Source organism: Dendrobates tinctorius, unplaced genomic scaffold (assembly GCF_039654945.1).
Source record: "Dendrobates tinctorius isolate UK_male_01 unplaced genomic scaffold, ASM3965494v1 ptg000133l, whole genome shotgun sequence".
Taxonomy (NCBI): Eukaryota; Metazoa; Chordata; class Amphibia; order Anura; family Dendrobatidae; genus Dendrobates; species Dendrobates tinctorius.
This window is the reverse complement of record NW_027361801.1, coordinates 8,115,965-8,139,855: the sequence shown is the minus strand read 5'-3', so window position 1 is coordinate 8,139,855 and position 23,891 is coordinate 8,115,965. Positions and strand designations below refer to the sequence as shown.

The window sequence follows — 23,891 nt, the reverse complement described above, 5'->3', positions numbered from 1 at the left end:
TTCAAGGGTAACACTACTTTCAAGTAGCTTTTCAGAATAATCTGTCCAGTGTGTATACATGAGGAATTACAATATTTTTGGCCATTATGTGACTTCTATTCTGCATTCTCACCAGTTTTCCCCTCTGCAAGCTTGATCTGTAACTTGCAGTCCACTGTTTGTGGGGCAGGAGATGAGCTGCAGAGATTTCTCCTACAGAGAGAACAGCACAGAGAGGATGCCTGCTGTTCATTTACATTTGAGCTTACAGAGAGAGGGCGTTATACAGCAGAGCTGAGGTGTCTTGATCTGAATTCAGCTTTGATGTTAGGTTAAACACTTAATACAAAGCTCTGCACAATGCTTTTTTCCTGTTTGCTCCTCCTCATTTCTTCCGTCTCCACAGAGGACAATGGGCCGTGTCACATCACACCTGTAGTCGTCTCTTCTGAGCAAGGTGGACTTGAGCTGCTATTTCAGCGTGGATAAGTTTAGGAGGGAGGGCATCAGTGTCTGATAAAACGGAAAGAGCATGACTTCTCTGATAAGATACATTACAAAGTTTCTTATCGTCGCCCCTGCTACTGATTTATGCAAAGTTTGTCGAAAGTACAGTTTTCTTTTAAAATTAGTGATTGTCTCAACTTGTGAAGAAATACAGGAGAAATCACATAATGTCTGGAAATAGTGTTAGTCCTCATGTACCCATAAAACAGCCTATTCTGATGGGTAGCTACAAGACTGTATATGCTACAGTGAAATCATGGATTTCTACCGGTAAGGTTTGTATACAGAATTATTTCATTTTAACTTTTTTTTTTTTTTCTCATTTCATTTTTAGCCAAACAGTGATAGTGCAAATGTGTCACCCTCATCTCCTGTCTCATCAGAGGTACATCTTGTGCTTTCTTTCCTTTTTGATTTTCTATTCAGTCGGTTATGTCACATGGTCTCCTTTGTTATTTTCAAAAATATCAGCGCTTTGTTAATGTAGTTTATTTACGATTTGCATCGTCTCTTTGCTACAACCCAACATGCTAGTGCGGTCAGTCCCCCTCCCCCACCACCACTTCTTCATTCTCATTCATAGTGCATTTGCCATGGTGTCCTCATCGTTGAATAGTCGGCAGTGGCGATAAGCATGCATGCTCTGTTGATCTGAGCTTGCATATATATGACCGTGTGACGGCAGAGGTTTAGCAGAATCAAACACATGGTACTGCACTAATAGTTATACATGGAGTAAAATGACAGTAGATTCAGCATTTGTAGTCTATTGTGCTGTTGTCATAGGTCCCAGCCAAAATGGGATTAATCAGTCGAGCCGAGAAACAGCATCTTCATCAGACTTGACTGTTAGCTGTTCTTCATAATCATGGTCTATGCGTACCAAGAATTGCTTAGTAGACATGCAGGCATTCTATAAAGCTGCAGGGGCACATCTATTCTAGATGCTTTGGGCTAGGCTTGTGATCTCTGTGTAGCTTCCTTGTTAAAGAGGACCTATCATTTGCTAAAAGAAAAAAATGAGTTGAGTACCTTGTGAAAATCCCTGAGTTCCCATCATTCTTTCACCCTTTTCCATTTTGTGCAGCATCGCTCCGTTGCAGAGATCTTCTCACTTGTGGGACACTATGTGAAATCTTGGCTTTTCAGGCCAGCTAAGCATTTCTTTAGAATCTTCTCTGGGGGCATGCCCATTCACCCCTCCGTCTCAGACGCTGCCAATCACAGGTCAGGAATGACAGACTGATAGATCAGCTGCCGAAGTTTGCTTGGTAGCATTTGGAAGCAAAGTGTATGCCCCCAGAGAAGACTGAAGAAGTGTCCAATTGGACTGCAAAACAGAGATCGCACATTTCACATTTGAAACGCGTTGTGCAAATAAACCTTCAACTCATCTTGGTCCCAAGGATTCTCCATTACAGTAACGCAGCCTGATATCGTGTTCACAGAGCCAGAGGAGAGCAGAGATGGAGGGAAAGCAAGCAGGTGGGAAGGTGTATATAAATGACTGGCCACACCAAGTGCCTGTGCTTGGTTTGCAGAGTCATTCTGTGCTAACCGTCCCTTTAAAGTGAAACGGACTTCCAACTCATGCGTGAACCATGAGCATCATGAATCTTGACACTGAGCTCTGCAGTTATATATATCGTTGTGAAATGCTGTTGCGTTTCAAGGAAAATCGACTTGCAAAATCTGGATAGTGACCATGTGAGTCCGATGCCCAGACCAAGAGGCAGGTCCCCAGCGGCTTCTCCCTGCCCTGCTTCCATAGACTAATGGCTCTGTTCTATACTAGTCATGGCTGAAACAACAGATCTAGTCTCTCATTCATGCTGCCAATAAATATTCTTACAACTACTCAGGAATTTCTTAAATGTTTCTTGGGTGATTTACAGACGTGACTTTTAGTTTAGATGTCGTTCACATCCCCCACTGTGTAAGCTTTTCCAGAGAAATGACAGCATATTATTCTTCCGAGCCCAAAGGTCCAATAAACGTAATGTGACTATCGAAGTTCTAAAATAGCCGTTTGCCTTTTTAATGACTGGTCAGATGCTCCTAATTGTCAGAGTTTAAGGATACAGGTCCCGTGATAATTATCTGATAGAAAAAAATGAATCCTCTTGTATTTGGTCATAAGTAGTGATGAGCGAGCGTGCTCGGATAAGGTGTTATCTGAGCATGCTCGAGTACTAATAGTATTCAAGCATGCCGAAGATACTCTATGTTCGATTCACTGTTGCTGTTCGACAGTCGCAGCATATGCAGGGATTGTCTGTCGAACAGTTACGAGAGATGCAGCCACGGTGATTCGAACATGGTATTCAAGCACGCCAGACACACTCGGCACATGAGCATGCTCGGATTACACCTTATCCGAGCACGTTCGCTCGTCACAAGTCAGAAGTTAAATTCTTGCCAGGTTTTGCAGTAATGTAGTTTAAAAAGTTTAAAAAAAATTTAATATCTATTTTTTTTATCCTAAATTGTCACTTTTTTTTTTTTTTACTTTGTTGTCCTCTTTGAACGATAGGATTGTGAAAGGTCGCATAGTAACTCGCCAACGCCATTTGGATTGAAGCCAAGATCTGGTAAGCATTACTTATCCACTTATGTCCCTTATACTTGTTTCCTTGGAATTTTTTATTTCTTTTAATAGATATTCTGAACTTTGCCTCAGTGTAGCTTTTGACCACATATGGTGTATTGGCGTACTCACAAAATGATTAGTACAATTTGTTACTCAATTTCTCCTCTTATTGCTTTTGAAAATTGAATACTTGGAGCCAAAGTAACATTTTAGTGGAAAAAATGGTGTTTGTGGGGAATTTTTTTTTTTTTTTTGTCATGGCTCAACATTCTAAAATTATGTGAAGCACCCGTGGGTTCAAGGTATTCACCACACATGTAGATACATTTTTTGAGGGGTGTAATTTCCAATATGGGGTCACTTGTGGAGGTTTTCCAATGTTTATCCACATCAGTGGATTTACTTTCTATTCCAGCCATTTTTGCTTTCAAAAAGTTAAATGGTGCTCCTTCCTTTCTGAGCACTGTCGTGCGCCCAAACACCATCACAAATATTAAGAAATATGTGCCACTATTATACAAGGATAAAAAACTCTGCAATGTCCTACAGAATAACAGAGTTCAATATATAGCCAAGCGGGCTCCTACTTTGGTGAATAAATTATCCCCTAGTATGGTAACCAGTAATACTTTCTCACAAAATTCTACATGGCTCTCATATAGGGGATTTTTAAATGCAGCCACAGTTGCTGCATCTCTTGTTCTTATGCACTTACAAGTAAGTCTTTCACATCGGTACAAACTGGAAATTCTTATCCCATTCATAGTTTTATAAACTGTAATACTCCCGGTGTCATATATTTAATTCAGAGCATGGAATGTGAGGTGCAGTATGTAGGTTGCACTATTACTCCATTAAAGAAACGCATTAGAAGACATCTGTCCGACACTACTAATCCTGATGCATTGAATGTCTCTGCGGCGTCCAAGCATTTCATTAATTGCCATAACCGAAACCTCACCCATTCCAAATTTAAAGGCATAGAAAAATCAGTAAGAGGTGGAAATTTTCAGGGAAAAACCCTCGGGAATCTTACTGGATATTTAAATTATGTACAAGAGTCCCAACAGGTCTGAACACCAGACAAGATTTGATCATGCAGTACAAGTAAAATAATACCGCCAAAATAATTGTTTTTTGCTGTGTCAAACATGTATTTGACTGTTTAGAAATAGGTGTGTATAGTCCTCATATATATTCCTTTAATGTATTCCCTTTTTTTTGTGGTATTGCATGTAAAGTAAATAATTTTGAGGGGATTTTTTTGTTTTTTTTCCCACCTTTCACTCTTTTTTTAACCCCTTACCTACAATGGACGTAATATTCCGTCCATGTGACCCTGGACCTAATACCCATGGACAGAATATTACGTCATGCCCTTTAATGCGACATCGCGACGTAAGTCGCGGTGATCACATTAAAATGCTGACGCCATCTTGCCTCAGGATAGATGGCCTCGGCATCCCGGGCAGTCTCCGCCCTGGCCCGCCCCTCTCTGAGCTGTAATTGGCTGTTAAATTCAGAACAGCCAATCACAGCGCTTCTCTTTGTTTCAGCCAATCAGATTGGCTGAAACAACAGGATCCTAGGCTAGGATCGAGTACCGATGTACTCGATCCTAGGACCGGTGCCTTGCAACGCCAGGCACTGGAGAAAAGCCCCCAGATTGGTGCGATCGCCGATCTAATCGATCGCGCCAATCGCAGCGCACAGCGGCGCAATATCGCCGCTGTGCCCTGCCGGTACCGGCCCGGATCGGTGCTGTAATAGCACCGATCCTAGGCCGGAGCCTAGGACAGGCCCAGCAGGGCCTGCAGGAAGTGGTTGGCGTGATCGATTAGATCGGCGATCGCGCCAGCCACAGGGCACAGCTGCGGTCACGCTGTGACCGCGCTGTGCCCTGCTGATGACCTGGCCATGACTTGCCTAGGAATCGGAGCTGTGAGGGTGAAATGCATGCAGAAATGCATGCAGCTGAACGCTCCGGTCCGAGTGCCGGTGGCAGTGCCGGGTATTGACGTGCGAGGCTCGCGTGAGTCTGCTCTCTCTGCCTGTTGCACACCTCCGGCCACACAGCCAAAAGCAGGGGCCCCTACTTCCTGATACCGGCCGGCTCAAATCAGCACCAAGCCCAACGTACATACGCTGCCAATTTTCATGCCCGGACTAGGACCTTCGTTAACGCCCAATTGCCGATCCTGTCACTGCTATTGCCGAGGTGTAGCAGCTAACTCCAGGTCCTTCTGTTAATTTAGCCCCCGGCTTTCGGCCTTCTTCCGAACTCAGTGTAGTCGTGTAGGCGTCCATCACTATCCTGCACTGGATCTGGGGCACACTGCAGCCTGAGCAGCGAAAATGCCGTTATCAGGTAGGACCAGCCCAGACTGGTTATTTTTTCTCTTCACAGGGGCTTAGCTCTACACAGCATTAGCCCTAATCCCTTTAATCCTGTGCCATCTGTAAAAAAAAAAAAAAAAAAAAAAAGTGACCTTCAGGCCAGTCTTCGTTTTTTCTGCCTGTCCTGCAACCCCTCCACCGTGTCTGCCCCATAGTAGCCCTCTAACGCCCGTGATGAGAGCACACCCCTCCCTTTCGTAGTGGGCTAATGTCATGTCAGTCGGTCTCAGACCTGATAAAAGTTTCACAGTCCCTGGTCCAAGTCCTGGAGCGACTTCCACATTTGTCTACTGCCACCAGTGCTCCGAACGCCTCTCACGGTGATTCACATGCACCTGACCTTGACTTTCACAGAGTCAAATCAGGTACAAAGCAAAGGAATTGGGCTCTTTCCATTTCTTCCTCTAGTTCTCCGGGTCCCTCTGCATCCTCCTGGATGCAATCATCTCCCCATGCCCCCTCCTCGGAGGCGGCTTTTGGGTCGGATGTGGATTCCCAGTCTGAGCCCGATAAGGAGCAGACCTTAAAGATGTAGGACATGGTTAATAGCCTTTTCTTGGCTATTACCCAAATTCTGAACCTAAGGGAGGACGAGGCACCTGCTCAGGAGTGCTCCGTTTCCTTCAAACGGGTGAAACGTCCTTCCCGGAATTTCCCTAGTCACAGGGAATTTGAAACTACTATGTGTAAACACTGGGAACACCCTGAAAAGCGCTTTCCAGGAAGGAAGCAGCTACACATTCTCTATCCCTTTAGCCTAGACCTCATTGGTAAATGGGCAGAATCCCCTAATGCGGATCCGCCGGTTTCTCTCCTGTCTTCCTGGAGTGTCTTGTCTCTACCGGACGGTGCATCTCTTAAGGAGTTAACGGATAGACAGATTGAATCCTTGGCTAAATCAGCCTTTGAAGCAGCTGGAGCCTCCTTCTGTCCTATTTTTTGCCTCCACCTGGGTCGCAAAGTCAATGTCTGCCTGGGTAAGACTGCTTTGTCAGGGGTATTCTAGCAGCTGCTCCCCCGGGTGAGATGGCAGATTTGTCAGGTCAGATTGTCCACGCCGGCAAATATCTTTTGACCGCTTCCTCAGATGCGGCCAGTTGTTCCACCAGGCCTACCAGCAACATCGTTGCTATACACCGCATTCTATGGTTGAAAGCATGGAATGCAGATCCACTGAGTTCCTCACTGGCCTTACCTTCCAAGGCTCTAGACTTCTTGGGTCCAAACTGGATCAAATATTTTCCGACGCTACCGGCGGAACAAAGCACCTCGCTTCCCCAGTCCCAGTCTAAATGTCTTTTTTAATAAGAGGTCACTTCAGTTTTGTTCCTTTTGGCCCTTCTCTGCTTCAGGGACTTCCGCCCTGTCTTCAGGGTTCCGCGCCAACAGGTTCTCCTCGGCCGGCTTTCTTCTCTTCTGGGAAGTACAGAGGGTATGAAAAGTATTCAGACCCCTTTAAATTTTTCACTTTGTATCATTGCAGCCATTAGGTAAACTCAAAAAAGTTCTTTAAAAGAATCATTAATGTAAAGACTATGCACACTTACATACCTAAAAAATGCTCAAAAATTAAATTTGGTGAAAGGAGAACCATCCTAATGAAAAGATCAACTACAGTGGGTACGGAAAGTATTCAGTCAAGAAGGGTCATAGAGATGTTCTGAAGCCACTCCTTTGTTATTTTAGCTTTGTGCTTATGGTCATTGTCTTGTTGGAAGATGAACCTTTGGCAAGTCTGAAGTCCAGAGCACTCTGGAAGAGGTTTTCATCCAGGATATCTTAGTAGTTGGCCGCATTCATGTTTCCTTCAATTGTAACCAGTCATCCTGTCCCTGCAGCTGAAAATCACCCCCAAAGCACGATGCTGCCACCACCATGTTTCACTGTTGGGATTGTATTGGGCAGGTGATGAGCAGTGCCTGGTTTTCTCCACACATACCGCTTAGAATTATCACCAAAAAGTTCTGTCTTCATCTCATAAGACCACAGAATCTTATTTATCATAGTCTGGGAATCCTTCATTTGTTTTTTTTGTTTTTTTTTAGTAAACTCTATGTGGGCTTACATATGTCTGGCACTGAGGGGAGGCTTCTGTCGGGCCACTCTGCCATAAAGGCCCGACTGATCAAGGGCTGCAGTGATAGTTGACTTTGTGGAACTTTCTCCCATCTCCTTACTGCATCTGTGGAGCGCAGCCACATTGATCTCGGTGTTCTTCTTTACCTCTCACCAAGGCTCTTCTCCGACGATTGCAGTTTGACTGGACGGCCAGGTCTAGGAAAACTTCTGGTGATCCCAAATTTCTTCCATTTTAAGTATTGTGGAGGCCATTGTGCTCTTAGGAACCTTGAGTAGTGCAGAAATTCTTTTGTAACCTTGGCCAGAGGTGTGCCTTGCCACAATTCTGTCTCTGAGCTCCTTGGCCAGTTCCTTTGACCTCCTGATTCTCATTTTGTCTGACATACACTGTGAGCTGTGAGATCTTATTTAAACAGGTGTGCGCCTTTACAAATCAAGTCCTATCAGTTTAATTAAACACAGCTGGACTCCAATGAAGGATGAGAAACATCTCGAGAAGGATCACAAGGAAATGGACAGCATGTGACTTAAATATGAGTGTCTGAGCAAAGGGTCTGAATACTTATGACCTTGTGATATTTCAATTTTTGTTTTTTAATAAATTTGCAAAAATATCTACATTTCTGTTTTTTTCAGTCAAGATGGGGTACAGAGTGTACATTAATGAGAAAAAAAAAGAACTTTTTTGAATTTACCAAATGGCTGCAATGAAACAGAGTGTGAAAATTTTAACACTGTCTGAATACTTTCCGAACTCACTGTATGTCGGTCATCGATGATGCCTGGGTTAGAGAGAAAGTCACATTCCGTTACAATATCGTTTGTTCTTCCCCCCCAGCAAGACGCTTTCTTTCTGTTGCGCCAGCCGAAACATCCGTTTCAGGCCCCAGCGGTTCTTCAGACCGTCTCTTCCCTATTTCGCACAGGGGTAATTGTACCTGTTCCCTGGAACAAACGGTTTTCAGGATTCTACTCCAATCTTTTCGTGGTCTCGAAAAAAGACGGATCGCTCTGTACGTTTTTGGACCTCCAGCGATTCAACCTTCACGTTTGGATCAGTCTTTTCAGGAGTTCCCTACGTTCGGTAATCGCCTCCATGGAACCGGGAGAGTTTCTTTGTTCTGTAGATGTTCAGGATGCTTATCTTCACATTCCTGTTTGTGTTCAGCATCAGAGGTTCTTACGGTTTGCGATCCAGGAGGATCAGTAGCAGTTCTCGGCTCTTCCCTTCGGCCTGGCCTCCGACACCAGAGTATTCTCGAAAGTCAAGGCAGCGGTCATGGCCATCTTTCGCTCCAAGGGATTCGAATAATTTCTTACTTAGACGATCTTCTGATCATGGGGCCGTCCTGCTGAGGCTGCTACCAGAGTCTTCAGATCACCCTGGACACTCTGGTTCGCCTCGGCTGGACTGCCAACAGAGAGAAGTCCTCCCTAACCACAGCTCAGCACCTGCTGTTTCTGGGCATGTGGTTCGACACGGTCCAAGCACACGTCTCCCTTCCAAAGGAGAGGTTGTTATTCCTCTCCCAGGGGTGCCGCGCACTAAAGCGACCGGTCCTTCTCCCCCTGTGGTCATGCATGGGAGTTCTGGGGAAGATGATTGCTGCCATGGAAGCCATGCCTTTTGCCCAGTTCCATACCTGTCCTCTTCAGCTGGCCCTCTTGTCGGCTTGGGACAAGAGGACCGTCTCTCCGACCTCTGCTTCTGTTTCTCAAGGTGAGGCAGTCCCTACCAGGTGGACGCTATCAGCATCAGTCCTACGAGGGAAGTCCTTCCTTCCTCTCTGACGGCAGGTCTTCACCACCGACGCCAGTCTCTTCGCTTGGTGAGCGATCTTTCTTCATCAGCGCAGGCTCGCTGGAACGCCCAATAAGCCACTTTCCCCGTCAATGTGGAGATCATGGTAATATTATTTGCCCTTCGCTGCTGGCAGGCCCTACTTGCAGGCCAGCCGGTCCGCATACAGTCAGACAATTCCACTGCCGTGGCTTTCATAAACCATCAAGGCGGGACTCACAGCAATCAGGTTATGTTACAGGTAACCAGGATTCTGCAATGGGTGGAACGTAACTTTCCCGCAATATCAGCCGTGCACATTCCGAGGGTGGAAAATTGGGCAGCCGATTCTCTGAGCCTTCAGAGTCTCGCATCAGGTGAGTGGTCACTCAGCCCCACCGTTTTCAGCCAGATATGCTAGAAATGGGCACACCTTGATGTTGACCTGTTGGCGTGTCTGATGAACCATAAGGTTCCTTAGTACGTAACCAGGTCCCGGGATCCCTAGCCATCCGTTGCGATGCTCTAGTAATCCCGTGGTCACATTTCCATCTGCCTTTTCTTTTTCTGTCCCTCCCCTTGATTCTGAGAATCGTGAAAAAGTTAAAGGCCGAAGGGATTCCCATAATACTGATAGCTCCAGACTGGCTAAAACGGGTCTGGTACGCGGAGCTGGTGAACATGCTCATGGACATTCCCTGCAGGCTTCCAGACTGTCGGATCTTCTTTCGCAAGGTCCCCTCTTGCACCAGAGTTCATAGTCTTTAAGTTTGATGGCATGGCCTTTGAGGCCGCAGTTCTGAGAGAGGCTGGATTTTTCTCATTACGTAATTCAGACCATGATTAGGGCAAGAAAACCAGCATCCTTGCGTATCTACCACAGATACTGGAAGGCCTTCTTCCGGTGGTGTGAGGACAATTTGGTTCCTATGTCCTTTTCCCTTCCTTCTATCCTTGGTTTTTCTATAAGCGGGTCTTGACTCGAGTTTATCACTCAGTACTCACAAGGGGCAAGTTTTCTCTATGTCCCTCTCCGGTCCATTCCCTGGAGAACTCCTTCCTGGGCGTTTTGTCACCAGGCCTCGGCTTTACAGATTGTAATGCTGTGACCTGGTCATCTTTGTTCACCTTCGCTAGGTTTTACAGGGTTCATACTCATGCCTGGTCTGATGCAGGCCTAGGAAGGAAGGTGCTGCAGGTGGCTGTTATGCACCGGCCGACCTAAGTCTGTTTTCTCTTTACATTTTTTCTGTTCCCACCCTTGAGGACTGCATTAGGACGTCCCATGGTTACCTGTGTCCCCCAATGAAGAGATAAAGAAAGTAGGATTTTTGATACTCACCGTAAAATCTTTCTTAGAGCCTTCATTGGGGGACACAACACCCTACCTAATTGTACCACTATTGGGCCAAAGTGTCATTGTTGTTGGCTTGGTACATAGGTTGAGATTTGGTTGCTTCTCCTACTGCTTTAGCACTAACTGAAGTACTTTGTGCCTGTCGGTGTGTGTATAATGCGGAGGAGGAGCTATTTTCCTTTATTTGCCTAATGTCAGCCTCCTAGCGACAGCCACGTACACCCATGGTTACCTGTGTCCCCAAATGAAGGCTTCAAGAAAGAGATTTTACGGTGAGTACCAAAAATCCTTCTTTTGTCACTAATTTAATCATAACCCACAATATTATGTATATCAAGAAAATCATCCAGCTTTTTTTAAAATCTGCTTTAGTGTCTGCCATTACTACCTCCTGTAGTCTGGTATTCCACAGTCTGACTGCTCTAACTGTAAAAGAACCCTTTCCTATTTAGCTTCCGGAGTTTCCTTTCTTCCACCGGTAATGCGTGCCCTCTGGTCCTTAGTATGGTCTTTGGAAGGAATAAGTCATGGGCCAATCCGTTGTACTGACCACACATGTAAATGAGATCCTCTCTGAGGTGCCTTTTTTACTAAGCTAAACAAGCACAACTTTTCCAACCTTTCGTCATATGAGAGGCCTTCCATCCTTTGTAATAATCTAGTTGCCCGCCTTTGAACTGACTCTAACTTCTGAATATTCTTTTTGAAATGTGTAGCCCAATACTGGATCTAGATGTCGCCTCACCAGGGGTAACAACACATTTGGGATTTTCTCTTTTTTTATACACCCTAAAATCTCGTTTGCTTTTGCAGCTGCTGCTTGACTTTGACTACTGCTGCTCAGCTTCCTTGTAACCAGAATACCCAAGTCCTTCTGTTCTGTAGTCCCGAGTATACTCCTATTTAATTTATATGCAGCCATAGGATTACTCTGTCCTAGGTCCCTTAATCTACATTTATCTACATTAAACCTCATTTGCCAAGTGTTTGCCCATTAAGTCATCTTATTCAGATCATTTTGCAATATTGTACTGTGAAGGTCAGATTTTAATATCCATAGTTTGGTGTCATCAGGAAAGACTGACACTTTACTCTCTATCCCATCCACAAGGTCATTAATAAAGAGGTTAAAAAGAATCGTTCTTAGCACAGATCCCTCCATTCCCCACTGCTGACTAGATCCCATTTAGAGAATGTACCATTTATGACAACTCTTTGTTTCCTGTCATTTAGCCAATTCCTTACCCATCTGCATATTGTTTCCCCCAGTCCTTGCTTCTGTAGCTTCATTACAAGGCTGCTGTGGGGTACAGTATCAAATGCCTTTGCAAAGTCCAAATAAATCACATCAGTCGCATTACCAACATCCATATTTGTACTTGCCTCCTCATTGAAACCCAACATGTTGGTTAGACACAACTAATTCTTCATGAGTCCATGGTGGTTGTCAGTTATTATATTCTCTGCAATTTATCTCTGCAGATGATCTCTTATAATGCCCTCAAAAACTTTGTACACTACTAATGTCAGACTTACCATTCTTAATTACATTCCTTCAAAGTAACTTCAAAAGTGATGTGGTCCCTTAAAAAAAAAAAAAAAATTCTAAATTTTGTGGGAAAATGAGAAATTGCTGATCAATTTATTTTTAACCCTTAGAACTTCCCAACAAAAAAAGTTTCAAAGGTTGTGCTGATTTAAAGTAGACTTGTGAAATTTTATTTAGAAATTAATTAGTACAACATGCAATAACTAGTTTAAGGATATAAACATGTTCTCAAATTCTGATATTTTTACAAATAATGCAAAAAAGTTCATCCTAAATTTACCACTAACATAAAGTGCAATGTGTCACAAAAAACTGAAGTTAGGCTAGTTTCACACTAGCGTTTATTTCCTGCAGCGCACGGTGCCGATAAGCCCCGCCCCCTCCCGGCTCCCTGCCCGCCCCATCCGGTCACCGGCGCCTACTAGCGCACATGGACGCTTGCGATCTGCCCACCCTATCTTTAGCATAGGGTGCGCAGACCGTGCGCTGGCCGTGCGCTAGTAGGATTTTAGCGTGCGCTGCGCACTTTTGAAGGTGCGCCGAACGCAGCATGTTGCATTTTGGCGCGCACGGCGCACCTTCAAATGTGCGCAGTGCACGCTAAAATCCTACTAGCGCACGGCCAGCGCACGAACTGCGCACCCTATGCTAAAGATAGGGTGCGCAGATCGCAAGCGTCCATGTGCGCTAGTAGGCGCCGATGACCGGATGGGGCGGGCAGGGAGCCGGGAGGGGGCGGGGCTTAGCGGCGCCATGCGCTGCAGGAAATAAACACTAGTGTGAAACTAGCCTTAAAGAGCATGTTTCTTGCTTGAAATTTTTAGTTAAATTCCTTGTAATAAACCCTGAGCTCCCTTGATTCTGACATTTTTTCTGTATTTTGCTGCTTTGCTGCAGAAATATTCTATTCGCATGTGTTGCTACTAGAGCGTAATATATGAAATCTCTTCTTGTCTTGCAGCTGAGTAGCCTTCTCTGGGGGCATGAGCCTTCACCCCTCCCTCACAGACTGATCTAACAGTCTCAGATGCTGTTGAGCTGTGATCGACAGCATCTGGGAAGGTGAGAACAAACGCCCCTAGAGAAGACTCTGAAGGACCTCCCAATTGCACGGCAGGCAGAGATTTCACATAGTGCGCAAATTTCTACAGTGGATCAAAGCCGCACAATGTATATGAAAAAAAATAATACACCAGAATCTGTGGCGTTTGGGGACTTTTAAAAGGTATTTAACAAAAAATTTTTGGGTGCAATGGACATTTTCTTTAGATCTACAATTAAGAAGCAAATGAACAATTAAACTGTGCAAAGTTGTACATAGTCATTTAAGGTAAACCGGTTTCTTGATTCATGCTGTCTGAGCCATGGGCTCTGCTTGATATATACCAGAATTGCTCTGCTTTACATACATGAGGATTAACCTAGTATTGTAGAGACAATGGAATTATCAAGGTTTCAGAAGTTACAACATGTTTTCTCACTTGTGCAATACTAAGGAAATCCTGAAAACGTGACCTGTTGGGGCATGTACATAAATAGAAGAGCAGTCCCCGTAAACCTTCCCCGTTTTCCAGGTCTCAATCCTTGGTTAGAGCCTACAATGCCCTAAACAGTAGTACAGAGGACCGTGAGAACAGAAAATCAATAAAGAGCAAAAAAGATCCTCCACATACAACCTAATTAACAAAATGATTTAGCTTTATTAAATATACATCATGACAACACATGAACACATTTTGTACAGAAAACGAAAAAAATCACTGCACAAGAAGGTTAATCCTATTGACTGTTATAAAATGCATAAAAGTGCAAGATCATTTGTTAGAAATTATGTATCGTCCCAGTTGCTAAGCTTACAATGTCATACGTTTGCAAAGTGCATTCCCATATATACACATTGGTATGGATGATAAAAAACTTTTTGGTAAAGTGCGAGGTCATAAGGTGTAAAGAAAATGCTGAGCTACACTGGAGACTAGCCCAATCATGTACTGCAGATCAGAGGAGTCAGATGTTTGGAAGTAGAGCTGTAGTGGCATTGAATCGGGAGTCATCCTTCTGCAGACAGCTCTAGGGAGAGGAGGACATAAAGTTACTTAGACAGGCTATAGTAGGCACAGTTCAAACATTAGATGTTAGTGATCATATTTACCCACAGTCAGAGCTTGCAGCAGTGGACACCTGAGCGCATGCTGAGATTGACATCTGATGGTTTTCAGCAAAATGGCTTCGGTCGCAACGCATGCGCAGATTCACACCTCAGCTAAGTGACTAGCAGAGATCTCAATCTGCGCATGCGCCACCACTGACGTTTTGATGAAGACCATCATTGAAGCATGACGGAAAATGAATGGGTGGCAAGGACAGAGCTAGCACAAACATGTAAAGAGAAAAATAGGCTCGTACAAACACAGAATGGGCGCGGCAGAGCCGAAGACCTTCTGCAAAGTCCCACCCCAATGCATCAAAAAGATATTGCAGGAAAACTTTTAACTTGAAGTAAACCAGAACTAGAATGCTATTTTCTTCCCTACAGGTATCTATTAAATCAGTATAATATCACAATTATGGCAAATCTTAACATCCTAAATTATGATGATTAAATAGCCAGGAATTTACATGTGCTCTGCGGCTTTGTTTATGCAGTGAGGAGTAATGGTGTGCTTAGTACTACTGTTCTGGTGATGACTGGAGCCCAATAACTTATACATTTGTAACTTATTCTTTCAATAGGTGATACATTTTCTTCTTATGTAGGATAAGCCCTTTCAGTTGTTTCTGATGGTTTTTGAGGTGGTTTTGTATACGGAAATGCACATAGCCACAGCTTCATATCACATTTGTTCCTTTTTATTTCAGCGTTTAGTCGCTCTTCTCGTCAAGAATGCGGGTCATTAGATCCAGGTTTCACAATGCGAAGAAAAATGGAACATCTAAGAGAAGAAAGGGAGCAGATAAAGCAGCTGCGAAATGTATGTGAGACTTCGAGAGTACTAAACACCAATATACCATAGTCTAATGGGAGTGTGCACCATGTGTGAGAAAGATTCAGCAAAAAACGATTTGCCTGATAGCATCCAGAAAGGTTTCTACCTCTACCATTCTTCTCCTGATTTCCAGACTTATGTTTCTTGTTCTCCCGTGGCAGCAAAACTACAGCCAGAAGGAGAAGAATGGAGCTGCCGGGTACAAATACGCCCTGCAAATATATATAAAGTACCGTATTTTTCGGACTAAAAGACGCACCGGACCATAAGACGCACCTAGATTTTAGAGGAGGAAATTAGGGAGAAAAAAAAAATTGAAGCAAAAAAATGTGGTCAGTTTTGTACTTAATATCCCCTATCATGGTATATAAGAGCCATTTCGTAGTATGCATGGATCCCTCATCCCTTTCCTGGTGTGCATTGCCCTCTCATCCTTATCCTGGCAGGAATGATTGCCCTCATCCCTATTCTAGTATGCATTACCCCATCCCCATCCTGGTGTACAGTGTCCCCTTCTCGTCCTAGTATGCATGCCCCCATCCTTATCCTGGTATGATTGGCCCCCCAACCCCGGTCCTGGTATGCATGGCCCCATCAGAAAACATTTAAAAAAAAAAACAAAACATTACACTTACCTTCCCGGCGCTCCCTCTCAGTATCTTGTTCCAATGCCAGCAGCTGCTTTATGCTTGTGAGCAGCGCATGGCAGGGACATCATGCTCTGCTCACAAGTAGAGCACAGCTGCCAGAATACTCACTGCTCTCCACACCCTGACTGTGCGCGCAGACAGCAGCGAGTATTCAATGCTATTCAGTAGTGCACAGCTGCAGGTGGTCACGTGTGCCGCTGCTTAAGATAAATGAATATTCACCGCTCTGGATGTGGAGAGAGATGAGTATTCATTTCTCTTAAGTAGCGGCACACGTGACCGCCGGCAGCAGCAGGTAGCCGGTTGCTGACACTGCGCGCTACTGAAGAGCAATGAATACTCGCTGCTCTCTGTGCTCACAGTCCTGACGTGCAGAGCAGTGAATATTCTGGCAGCTATGCTCTGCTTGTGAGCAGTGCATGATGTCCCTGCCATGCGCTGCTTACAAGCAATAAAGCAGCTGCTGGCATTGGAACAAGATGCTGCAAGGGAGCGCCGGGAAGGTAAGTGTAATGTGTGGTTTTTTTTTTTTTTTGGTTTTTTTTTTTTTTCTATATGTTTTCTGATTGGCCCCATCCTTATGATTGGCCCCATCATACCAAGATGCTATTAAAGAGAAATGAATATTCATTGCCCAACACGCCCATGGGCATGGAATGCAGTAAATATTCCTTTCTCTTTAGCAGCGGGCACAAGAGTTAGACGCAGCAGCCGGCTCCAGCCTTGTGACCCACAGCCAGAGCCAATACATCTGGACTAGAAGACGCACCCCCCATTTTCCTCCATATTTTTGGAGGAAAAAAAATGCGTCTTATAGTCCGAAAAATACGGTATATGGCTCTGACAAAAATGGCGAGCAATGCGCTCATTTACAAAATGAATTTAGTTGAAGCTGTGCGACTAATCACCCCATTCAGCTCCTACTGTATGCAGACTTTCTGTCATGGGAGAATGGGAAACCGAAGTCCCTTGTTCTAGCAATTGATGGGGGTCCTGCGGTTGCTGTTGATCTAACATTTAATTTTTACATATTGAAATGATATATGTAGAGGTTTTTTTTTTTTTTGTCAGTCAACAGTGCATCTGAAAAGAAAAATGACTAAAGAAAAAACTGATGCTTCTCTTATTTATTCCTGCTTTTAGCTCTGAAAAACAGCTTGTTTTTTTCCAGCTGTTGCTTAAATGAGTAAAATTATCTTCCAACAGTCAGTTGACTATAAGGCGTACCACTGCTGTGACCATCCGCTAGAATCTAGTGAAAAAGCTGGCAGCAAGGCTAGATATTACTTGAATGAAGTGTCTTTGCATTGTACAGACATGTCAGATCTCCCTAAGGCCTCTTTCACACATCAGGTTTTCGGCGTCAGGCGCGATCCGGCGCTTTTGACTAAAACCGGATCCGGCGAAATGCAATGCCGGATCCGGTTTCCCCCCCATTGACTTGCATTAGAGCCGGATCGAGCCGGATGGCCATGCTTTTCATCCGATTTTCGCCGGATCCGGCAATGTGACGCGATCCGGCGTCTGGAAAAAACGGCTACTGTAACGTTTTTTGTCTCCGGCGAAAAAGCCGGACACGCCGGATCCGGCGTGTCCGGCTTTTTCATACAATGAAAGCCTATGAGCGCCGCAATGCGCCTGATCCGGCGACAGCCGGATCCGGTTTCTTTGGTCTGAGCATGCTCAGTAGCTCTGCCCACAGGACATATATAAAAGCAAGACAATGGGACCCTCAGCCACACCCAACATGCCACCCAAGCCAAGAACCAGGAGCAGGAGAAGGCAGCAGACATCTGCAGCAGCAGCACCATCAGCACCACCCCAAATGGAGCAGCATGCTGAACAATGGGAGGGGAGTCCAGCAGCAGATGAGAGACGGTAATTATCAAATCCCCCATTCCTCCAAACTAGGGCTATGGAATATCAAGATATTCATTGGCCCTTTGTTTCTCTTTATTCAACAGCCGCCCAATAGATGCAGCAGCAGCAGCAGCAGCAATGGCAGCAGCAGAAACACCACCCACAGCCATGGAGTCTGGCCATGAGGAAAGACAGCACATCTTCTGGGAGCCCTCCCTCGCATCGTCAGCGTTTGACGGTAAGTTTTTATTTCCAAAATCCATCATCTCTGTAATATATGTGTATTCATTGCCTTTTATTTCAAAACAGGAATCACAAGATGAAGAGGAGCTCCCTGAAGAAGAAGGAAGGGGTGGACAGACACTTGGAGTGGGCTCACAATTGGTAAGTTTTTTGCATCAAACGCAGAAACACAACATCACACTACACACAACACATAGAAAACAATGTTCTGCAGACCACACACAGCAAACAAATGCCTACATCCAAAGACATAACATTTTTTGTTTTCTTCTCTAGTCTTCCCAATCTGGTGCTCGGCCAAGAGGTCCTCGCAGTGCCTCCCAGGGTCGTCGGCGACAGCAACGCGGCGGTCACCAGCGTGTAAGTATAAATATTTTTGCTTTGTTTTTTTTGCACTTTTTATTTCATTTCTTTTGTGGAGGCTAATTATGTTATTTTTGTCTTTTTCTTTAACAGCCTTCACAGCGTGCTCCCGACTCTGACGGTGAGGATGGAGGGATTGATGTGGACCGCCTCATCGATCTCGTCAGAGAAAGGGAGCCGCTCTGGAATATGGCTGACCGCCGCCACGCTGACCTGATCGTTACCCGACGACTCTGGGAGGAAATCTGTTCGCTCCTTGTGGACCGCTCGGGCCCAGATTAAAGAGCGTAAGTATATACAGTACCGGTTGCTTGATTTAAACCAGTGTTTCCCGAACTCCAGTCCTCGTGGTCCCCACGGATCATGTGTTCAGGATTTCTATTTACTTTGGAAATCCTGAAAACATGACCCCTGGGGACCATGAGGACTGGAGTTTGGGAAACACTGATGTTGTATACTAACCACTTTGTCCTTTCTCGTTTCAGGGGAGAGAATTGTGAAGCGGTGGCGGTCTGTGAGGGATCGTTTCAAGAAGGAGTTCAATAAAGAGATGCGGGCCCCGAGTGGATCTGGAGGACGCAGGAGCAAGTACAAGTACGCACGAGCCCTGTCGTTCCTCCGGGAGACAATGCTCACCAGAAGGTAAATATTACACACCACATGTGACAAAAAAATGTTTACATGTAACTTTTTTTTTTCAGCCAGGGCCATACCATGTCACTATTTTAATTGGTTTTTTTTCTCTTTATTCCACAGCACGGTGAGCAGCACTCGGGAGCCTGCACGATTGGACCCTTCTGAGGCGATCCCTGAGGAGACCGGCACCGAGGGACACTTCGACCGCCCTGGTACATCTGCACCTTCCCAGCCTTCCCACACATTCGACCCATCTGTCCCATCCACCAGCACCAGCACAGGAGCATCGTGGCCGCCTACATTACATGAAGCTGCTGGTGAGGAGATCGCTTTCCCTTTACCCCACCCTTCTGCCCCTGCCACCTCTAGTACATCTGCGGGTACAGGGCAGCAGCGGCAGAGGGGTCAGGAAAAGAGTTATGCGCCAGAGTTCTTGCATCTGAATGCATCTTTCCAGAACTGTCTAAAAGTCTTGTCAGAGAAAATCTCCGCAGGCTTTCAGCAGATCAACTCCAGCATTCTGGAGGTGAAGACACTTCTGCAAACCATGCATTCAGAAGCAAGATCTTCGCCAAACCACACCTTTTTCAGGTCTGTTGTGGAGCGCATGGCAACACTATCTCCTACCCAGCAGATGCATGTAATGCATTCGTGCCACGGTGCTCTACAGCAGGTTACCTCCCAACCTCCACCTCCCACCACTGTAGTTCCTCCACCTGCACCCCCTCCAGCCACTTTCCATCCTCCCCCTCCTATTACATCTGCACCCCCTCCAGCCACTTTCCATCCTCCCCCTCCTATTACATCTGCACCCCCTCCAGCCACTTTCCATCCTCCCCCTCCTATTACATCTGCACCCCCTCCAGCCACTTTCCATCCTCCCCCTCCTATTACATCTGCACCCCCTCCAGCCACTTTCCATCCTCCCCCTCCTATTACATACCAGCAACCTCCCCAGTACCAGCAACCTCCCCAGTACCAGACATCTCCCCACTTCCAGCAACCTGCCCCGTACCAAACTCCTGCCCCGTACCACACTCCTGCCCCGTACCACACTCCTGCCCCGTACCACACTCCTGCCCCGTACCACACTCCTGCCCCGTACCACACTCCTGCCCCGTACCACACTCCTGCCCCGTACCACACTCCTGCCCCGTACCACACTCCTGCCCCGTACCACACTCCTGCCCCGTACCACACTCCTGCCCCGTACCACACTCCTGCCCCGTACCACACTCCTGCCCCGTACCACACTCCTGCCCCGTACCACACTCCTGCCCCATCATCTGCTCCTACAGTCCCTGCCCAACCCTCCACTCCACCGCCCACCACCTCTTCTTCCTCCCACATGTCCACCCATTCTGTAGCTTTTTCCACACCATCACCTCTAACTGTTCCTTCCCCACCACGATCCCAGTCCTCTCTCCACACTCCCAGTGTCGAAGTGTCCCGCAGCCCCTCCAGCAGTATTTCCACCCCACACTACACAGATTTATAATGTGTGTTTTGTAATAAAAATGGTCATTTGGTTTAAAACATTTATTAAAAAAGTTTTTTTCACTTTAAAAACATTTTACAAAAAAAAAAATATTTTAAATAAAAGTTAAATTATCGTTTTACAATGGTTGTCTGTCATTTCTTTCTGCGGCGAACTATGTTTAAAAAAAAGGTTAAATACAGGGTATTTCAAAGGTAAAAAGGTATTCAAAACCAGGTATATAACTGTGGGTAAATTTTAGCTTTTTGCCACAGTTGTGTTCCTGGTTGTGTTTGAAGCAAAGTATTTCACCTAAAAAGTTGTGTTTATTGTTGGTGATTTCCTAACAATGTACACAACTTTTGTTAAAAGGTGAAATACTTTGCATAAAACACAACCAGGTACACACCTGTGGCCTAAAGCTAAAAATAGAGACCATGACAAGATAGCCAACTTTGGTTGGCAAAGGTATATACTGTTGGTACAGAAGGTACACAAGTTTGGTTGGGCACAAATCTTTCACACTCTGTCATCCTGCCAGTGTACTCTGCCTTGAGGTGACAAAGTATAGTGCAAAATTGTCCCTCATTACTGAAACCGTCACAGAACTTCTAGTGGTAATGTCATGGTAATCTTGCAAGGTGGTTTCTTCAGAGGTGTCCTCAATGGAAATGGGTTCCTTGCGTATAACAAAATTGTGGAGTACCATGCAAGCTTTGATCACCTCGTCCACAGTTTCTGTCTTGAGGTTGATCACAGTCAATAGGACCCGCCATTTGGCTGTCAGAATACCAAAGGTACATTCAACCATTCTTCTTGCTCTTGTGAGGCGGTAATTAAAAATGCGTTTTGGTCTTGTCAATCCTCTGCTAGAGTACGGTTTCAAAAGGTGTTCTGACAGCTGGAAGGCTTCATCCCCTACACAGACAAATGGCATAGGTGGACGAGATGTTTGCGGCAGCGGTCTAGGTGGTGGGAACTGGAAGGTGTTTCCATACAGTTTACGCCCCATGGCAGACAGTTTGAAAACTTGAGAGTCATTGGAGCGGCCATAGGCCCCAATATCAACTGCAATAAATTTGTATTCCGCGTCAGCGATGGCCATGAGGACAATTGAAAAATATTTCTTGTAATTGAAATATTCCGATCCCGATCCAGCTGGCTTTACAATGCGGATATGTTTCCCGTCCACAGCGCCCAAGCAGTTGGGAAACTGACATATCTGTTGAAACTTGTCAGCAATTTCAATCCACCTCTCTGTTGTGGGCTCTGGTAAAAACTCTTCAGCTAAGGAGTCCCACAGTGCACGGCATGTGTACTTCACAATTCCAGATATGGTGGAAATCCCGAGTCTGTACTGGAAATGCAGTGACGAAAGGGATTCTCCAGTTGCAAGAAATCTGTGGGGAATTAAAAAACAATAAATTAGTTTTAAATCACAGCATTACATACCAAAACTGACCTATAACACTTGGAGATACAAACTACCACCAACAAGATTGCAGTGAAAGTGTGCTCTGATGCGATCACATCCAATAAATGTGGCTTACCTTAAAGTCACCATCAGACGCTCTGCGGGTGAAACAGAGAAGCGGCAATAGGTGTCCGCTTTTCTTATGAGGTGTGCAATGCGCTCCACCAAGTAATCAAAATTCTCCATTTTCATCCTAACATATCCAAAAAATTTATCCGGGTTTCGTCGAAGGTCCATGCAGAGTGTAGAATAGACCCCACGCGTCATTCTCTTGGTTGTGATGGGGTGGATCCACAAACGTCGTCTACGATGCCTGATGCGCTGCTGTCTCGCTCTCTCCTTCTCCAGAACAATCACCCTCAAACGATTCGCCTCCGCTGTAAAATCCGCCAAATTCTTCAAAATATTTCCAATGACAACATCCATCTTCGCCAGTAACTTGCTCTTCTCTCCAACCTGCACTTTCTCCTCTACAACCTGTCAAAGAAGGGCTGTAGGAACACTCTATATATAGTTTTCCAGGAGCCAATCCCGTTCGGAAGGCCACAAGGGTCAATTTTAAAAACCGGATCCGGCGTAATCCGTCGAAAAACGGATAGAAAAACGGATGAACCGGATGAGACGGATCCGGTTTTGTCTGTCAAGAAAAAGACGGATCCGGCAGAAAACCGGATCCGTCACATCCGGTTTTACTAAACATTTGCCGGATCCGGCGTTCCGGCACGACGCCGGATCGCGCCTGACGCCGAAAACCTGATGTGTGAAAGTAGCCTTAGCATGACATACCGTAAATATTTTTTTTGTTGCTGCTTTTTTCTGTGTCTAATAAATGGGGACAGTTGCAGATTGTAATAATAGGAGTTCAAATAGTCCATAGTTTGAAAAGACACACCAATTGTATGTCACACACTGATAAATGGTTAATAGCCTATTGTCACACCATGTTTGAACTGGGGCAGCCATATTTTCTAACTGCGACAGGCTGAAGAGTGCAGTCATGTAGATGTGTTCCCGGCACTTCTCACAATCAGATACGGCTCCGACCGCTGCCATGACCTGACCCTGGTCGCCCTGCCTGGCTCTTCTGCTGCTACGAGGACCAATTTTTCATTACTTCCATCACAACCCAGGCGTTCTTGACTTATAGGAATCACTAGCGGTTAGGAAAGTAACTCAATAGTAAGTTTATTTCATCACCACTGATTATTCTCACAGCTCTGTGCAAACCTTTTATCCTATTCCTTCCTTCTATTATTTCCTGGAACGAAGCGTTTATTCTCAAGAAAATACAGTAAAACGCTCCCATACTGTTCACTAAAAAAAAAAGTTTTCAATAAGGTTCAAGGGAAAAAATGAATAAAATAAAAAAATATATATTATTGGAAAGTTTTTACACTACAAAAGTAAATAACTGAATTAAAAGAAATAAGGTAAAATAGGTATTAAGGCTTTGTTTTTGTAATTTAAAAAAAAAAGAAAAATTTCTGACTATTTTAACCACTGTGCATGGTAAATTGCTATATAGTATCCAGTCATTCAGGACATTGTTATTAAATATAACCAAGAATTTCCAAGAATCCTAGCTCCATGTATGACATAAAGGGAACCAGTCACTTTGTCGCTGGCAATGTTCCATATATTAAGGATGGGATTTTAGGAAGTGACTCATGGGCTCAGTGTACAGGACATAATTATACCAGGAAGCAACCAATGCAAGTACATAATTATTTATTATGCTCACTTATATAGCACCATTAATATCACAGCACACGTCCTCATCATCACTGTCCGCATTGGGGCTCGCAATCTACATTCCATATCAGTATGTCTTTGGAGTGTGGGAGGCAACCGGAGTACCCAGAGGAAACCCACGCAAACACAGGGAAAACATGTTCTTGGTGGGATTAGAGCTTGGGACCTCACAGCTGAAAGCTACAACATGCAGCCCATTTAATTATAATTT

At 45.0% G+C, this 23,891-nt stretch overlaps 2 protein-coding genes across 4 annotated transcripts in view; both read left to right on the top strand.

Moving 5' to 3' along the window:
- The window catches only part of LRCH2 (leucine rich repeats and calponin homology domain containing 2), a 140,374-nt gene that overhangs the window by 95,284 nt on the left and 21,199 nt on the right, over nt 1–23,891 (top strand). For 2 of the 3 annotated variants that reach the window (XM_073543456.1, XM_073543458.1), the window contains 3 exons: nt 821–871; nt 3,020–3,077; nt 15,098–15,210. In XM_073543456.1, the coding sequence (XP_073399557.1) occupies nt 821–871; nt 3,020–3,077; nt 15,098–15,210 (222 nt within the window). The remainder of the gene's footprint in view (nt 1–820; nt 872–3,019; nt 3,078–15,097; nt 15,211–23,891) is intronic. The other variant, XM_073543457.1, reaches the window with a different exon arrangement.
- Nucleotides 18,823–20,675, top strand: LOC141048079 (uncharacterized). Its single transcript, XM_073543455.1, has 2 exons — nt 18,823–18,983; nt 19,098–20,675. The coding sequence occupies exons 1-2, from the start codon at nt 18,892–18,894 to the stop codon at nt 20,473–20,475; spliced, it is 1,470 nt and encodes a 489-aa protein (XP_073399556.1). The 5' UTR covers nt 18,823–18,891; the 3' UTR covers nt 20,476–20,675.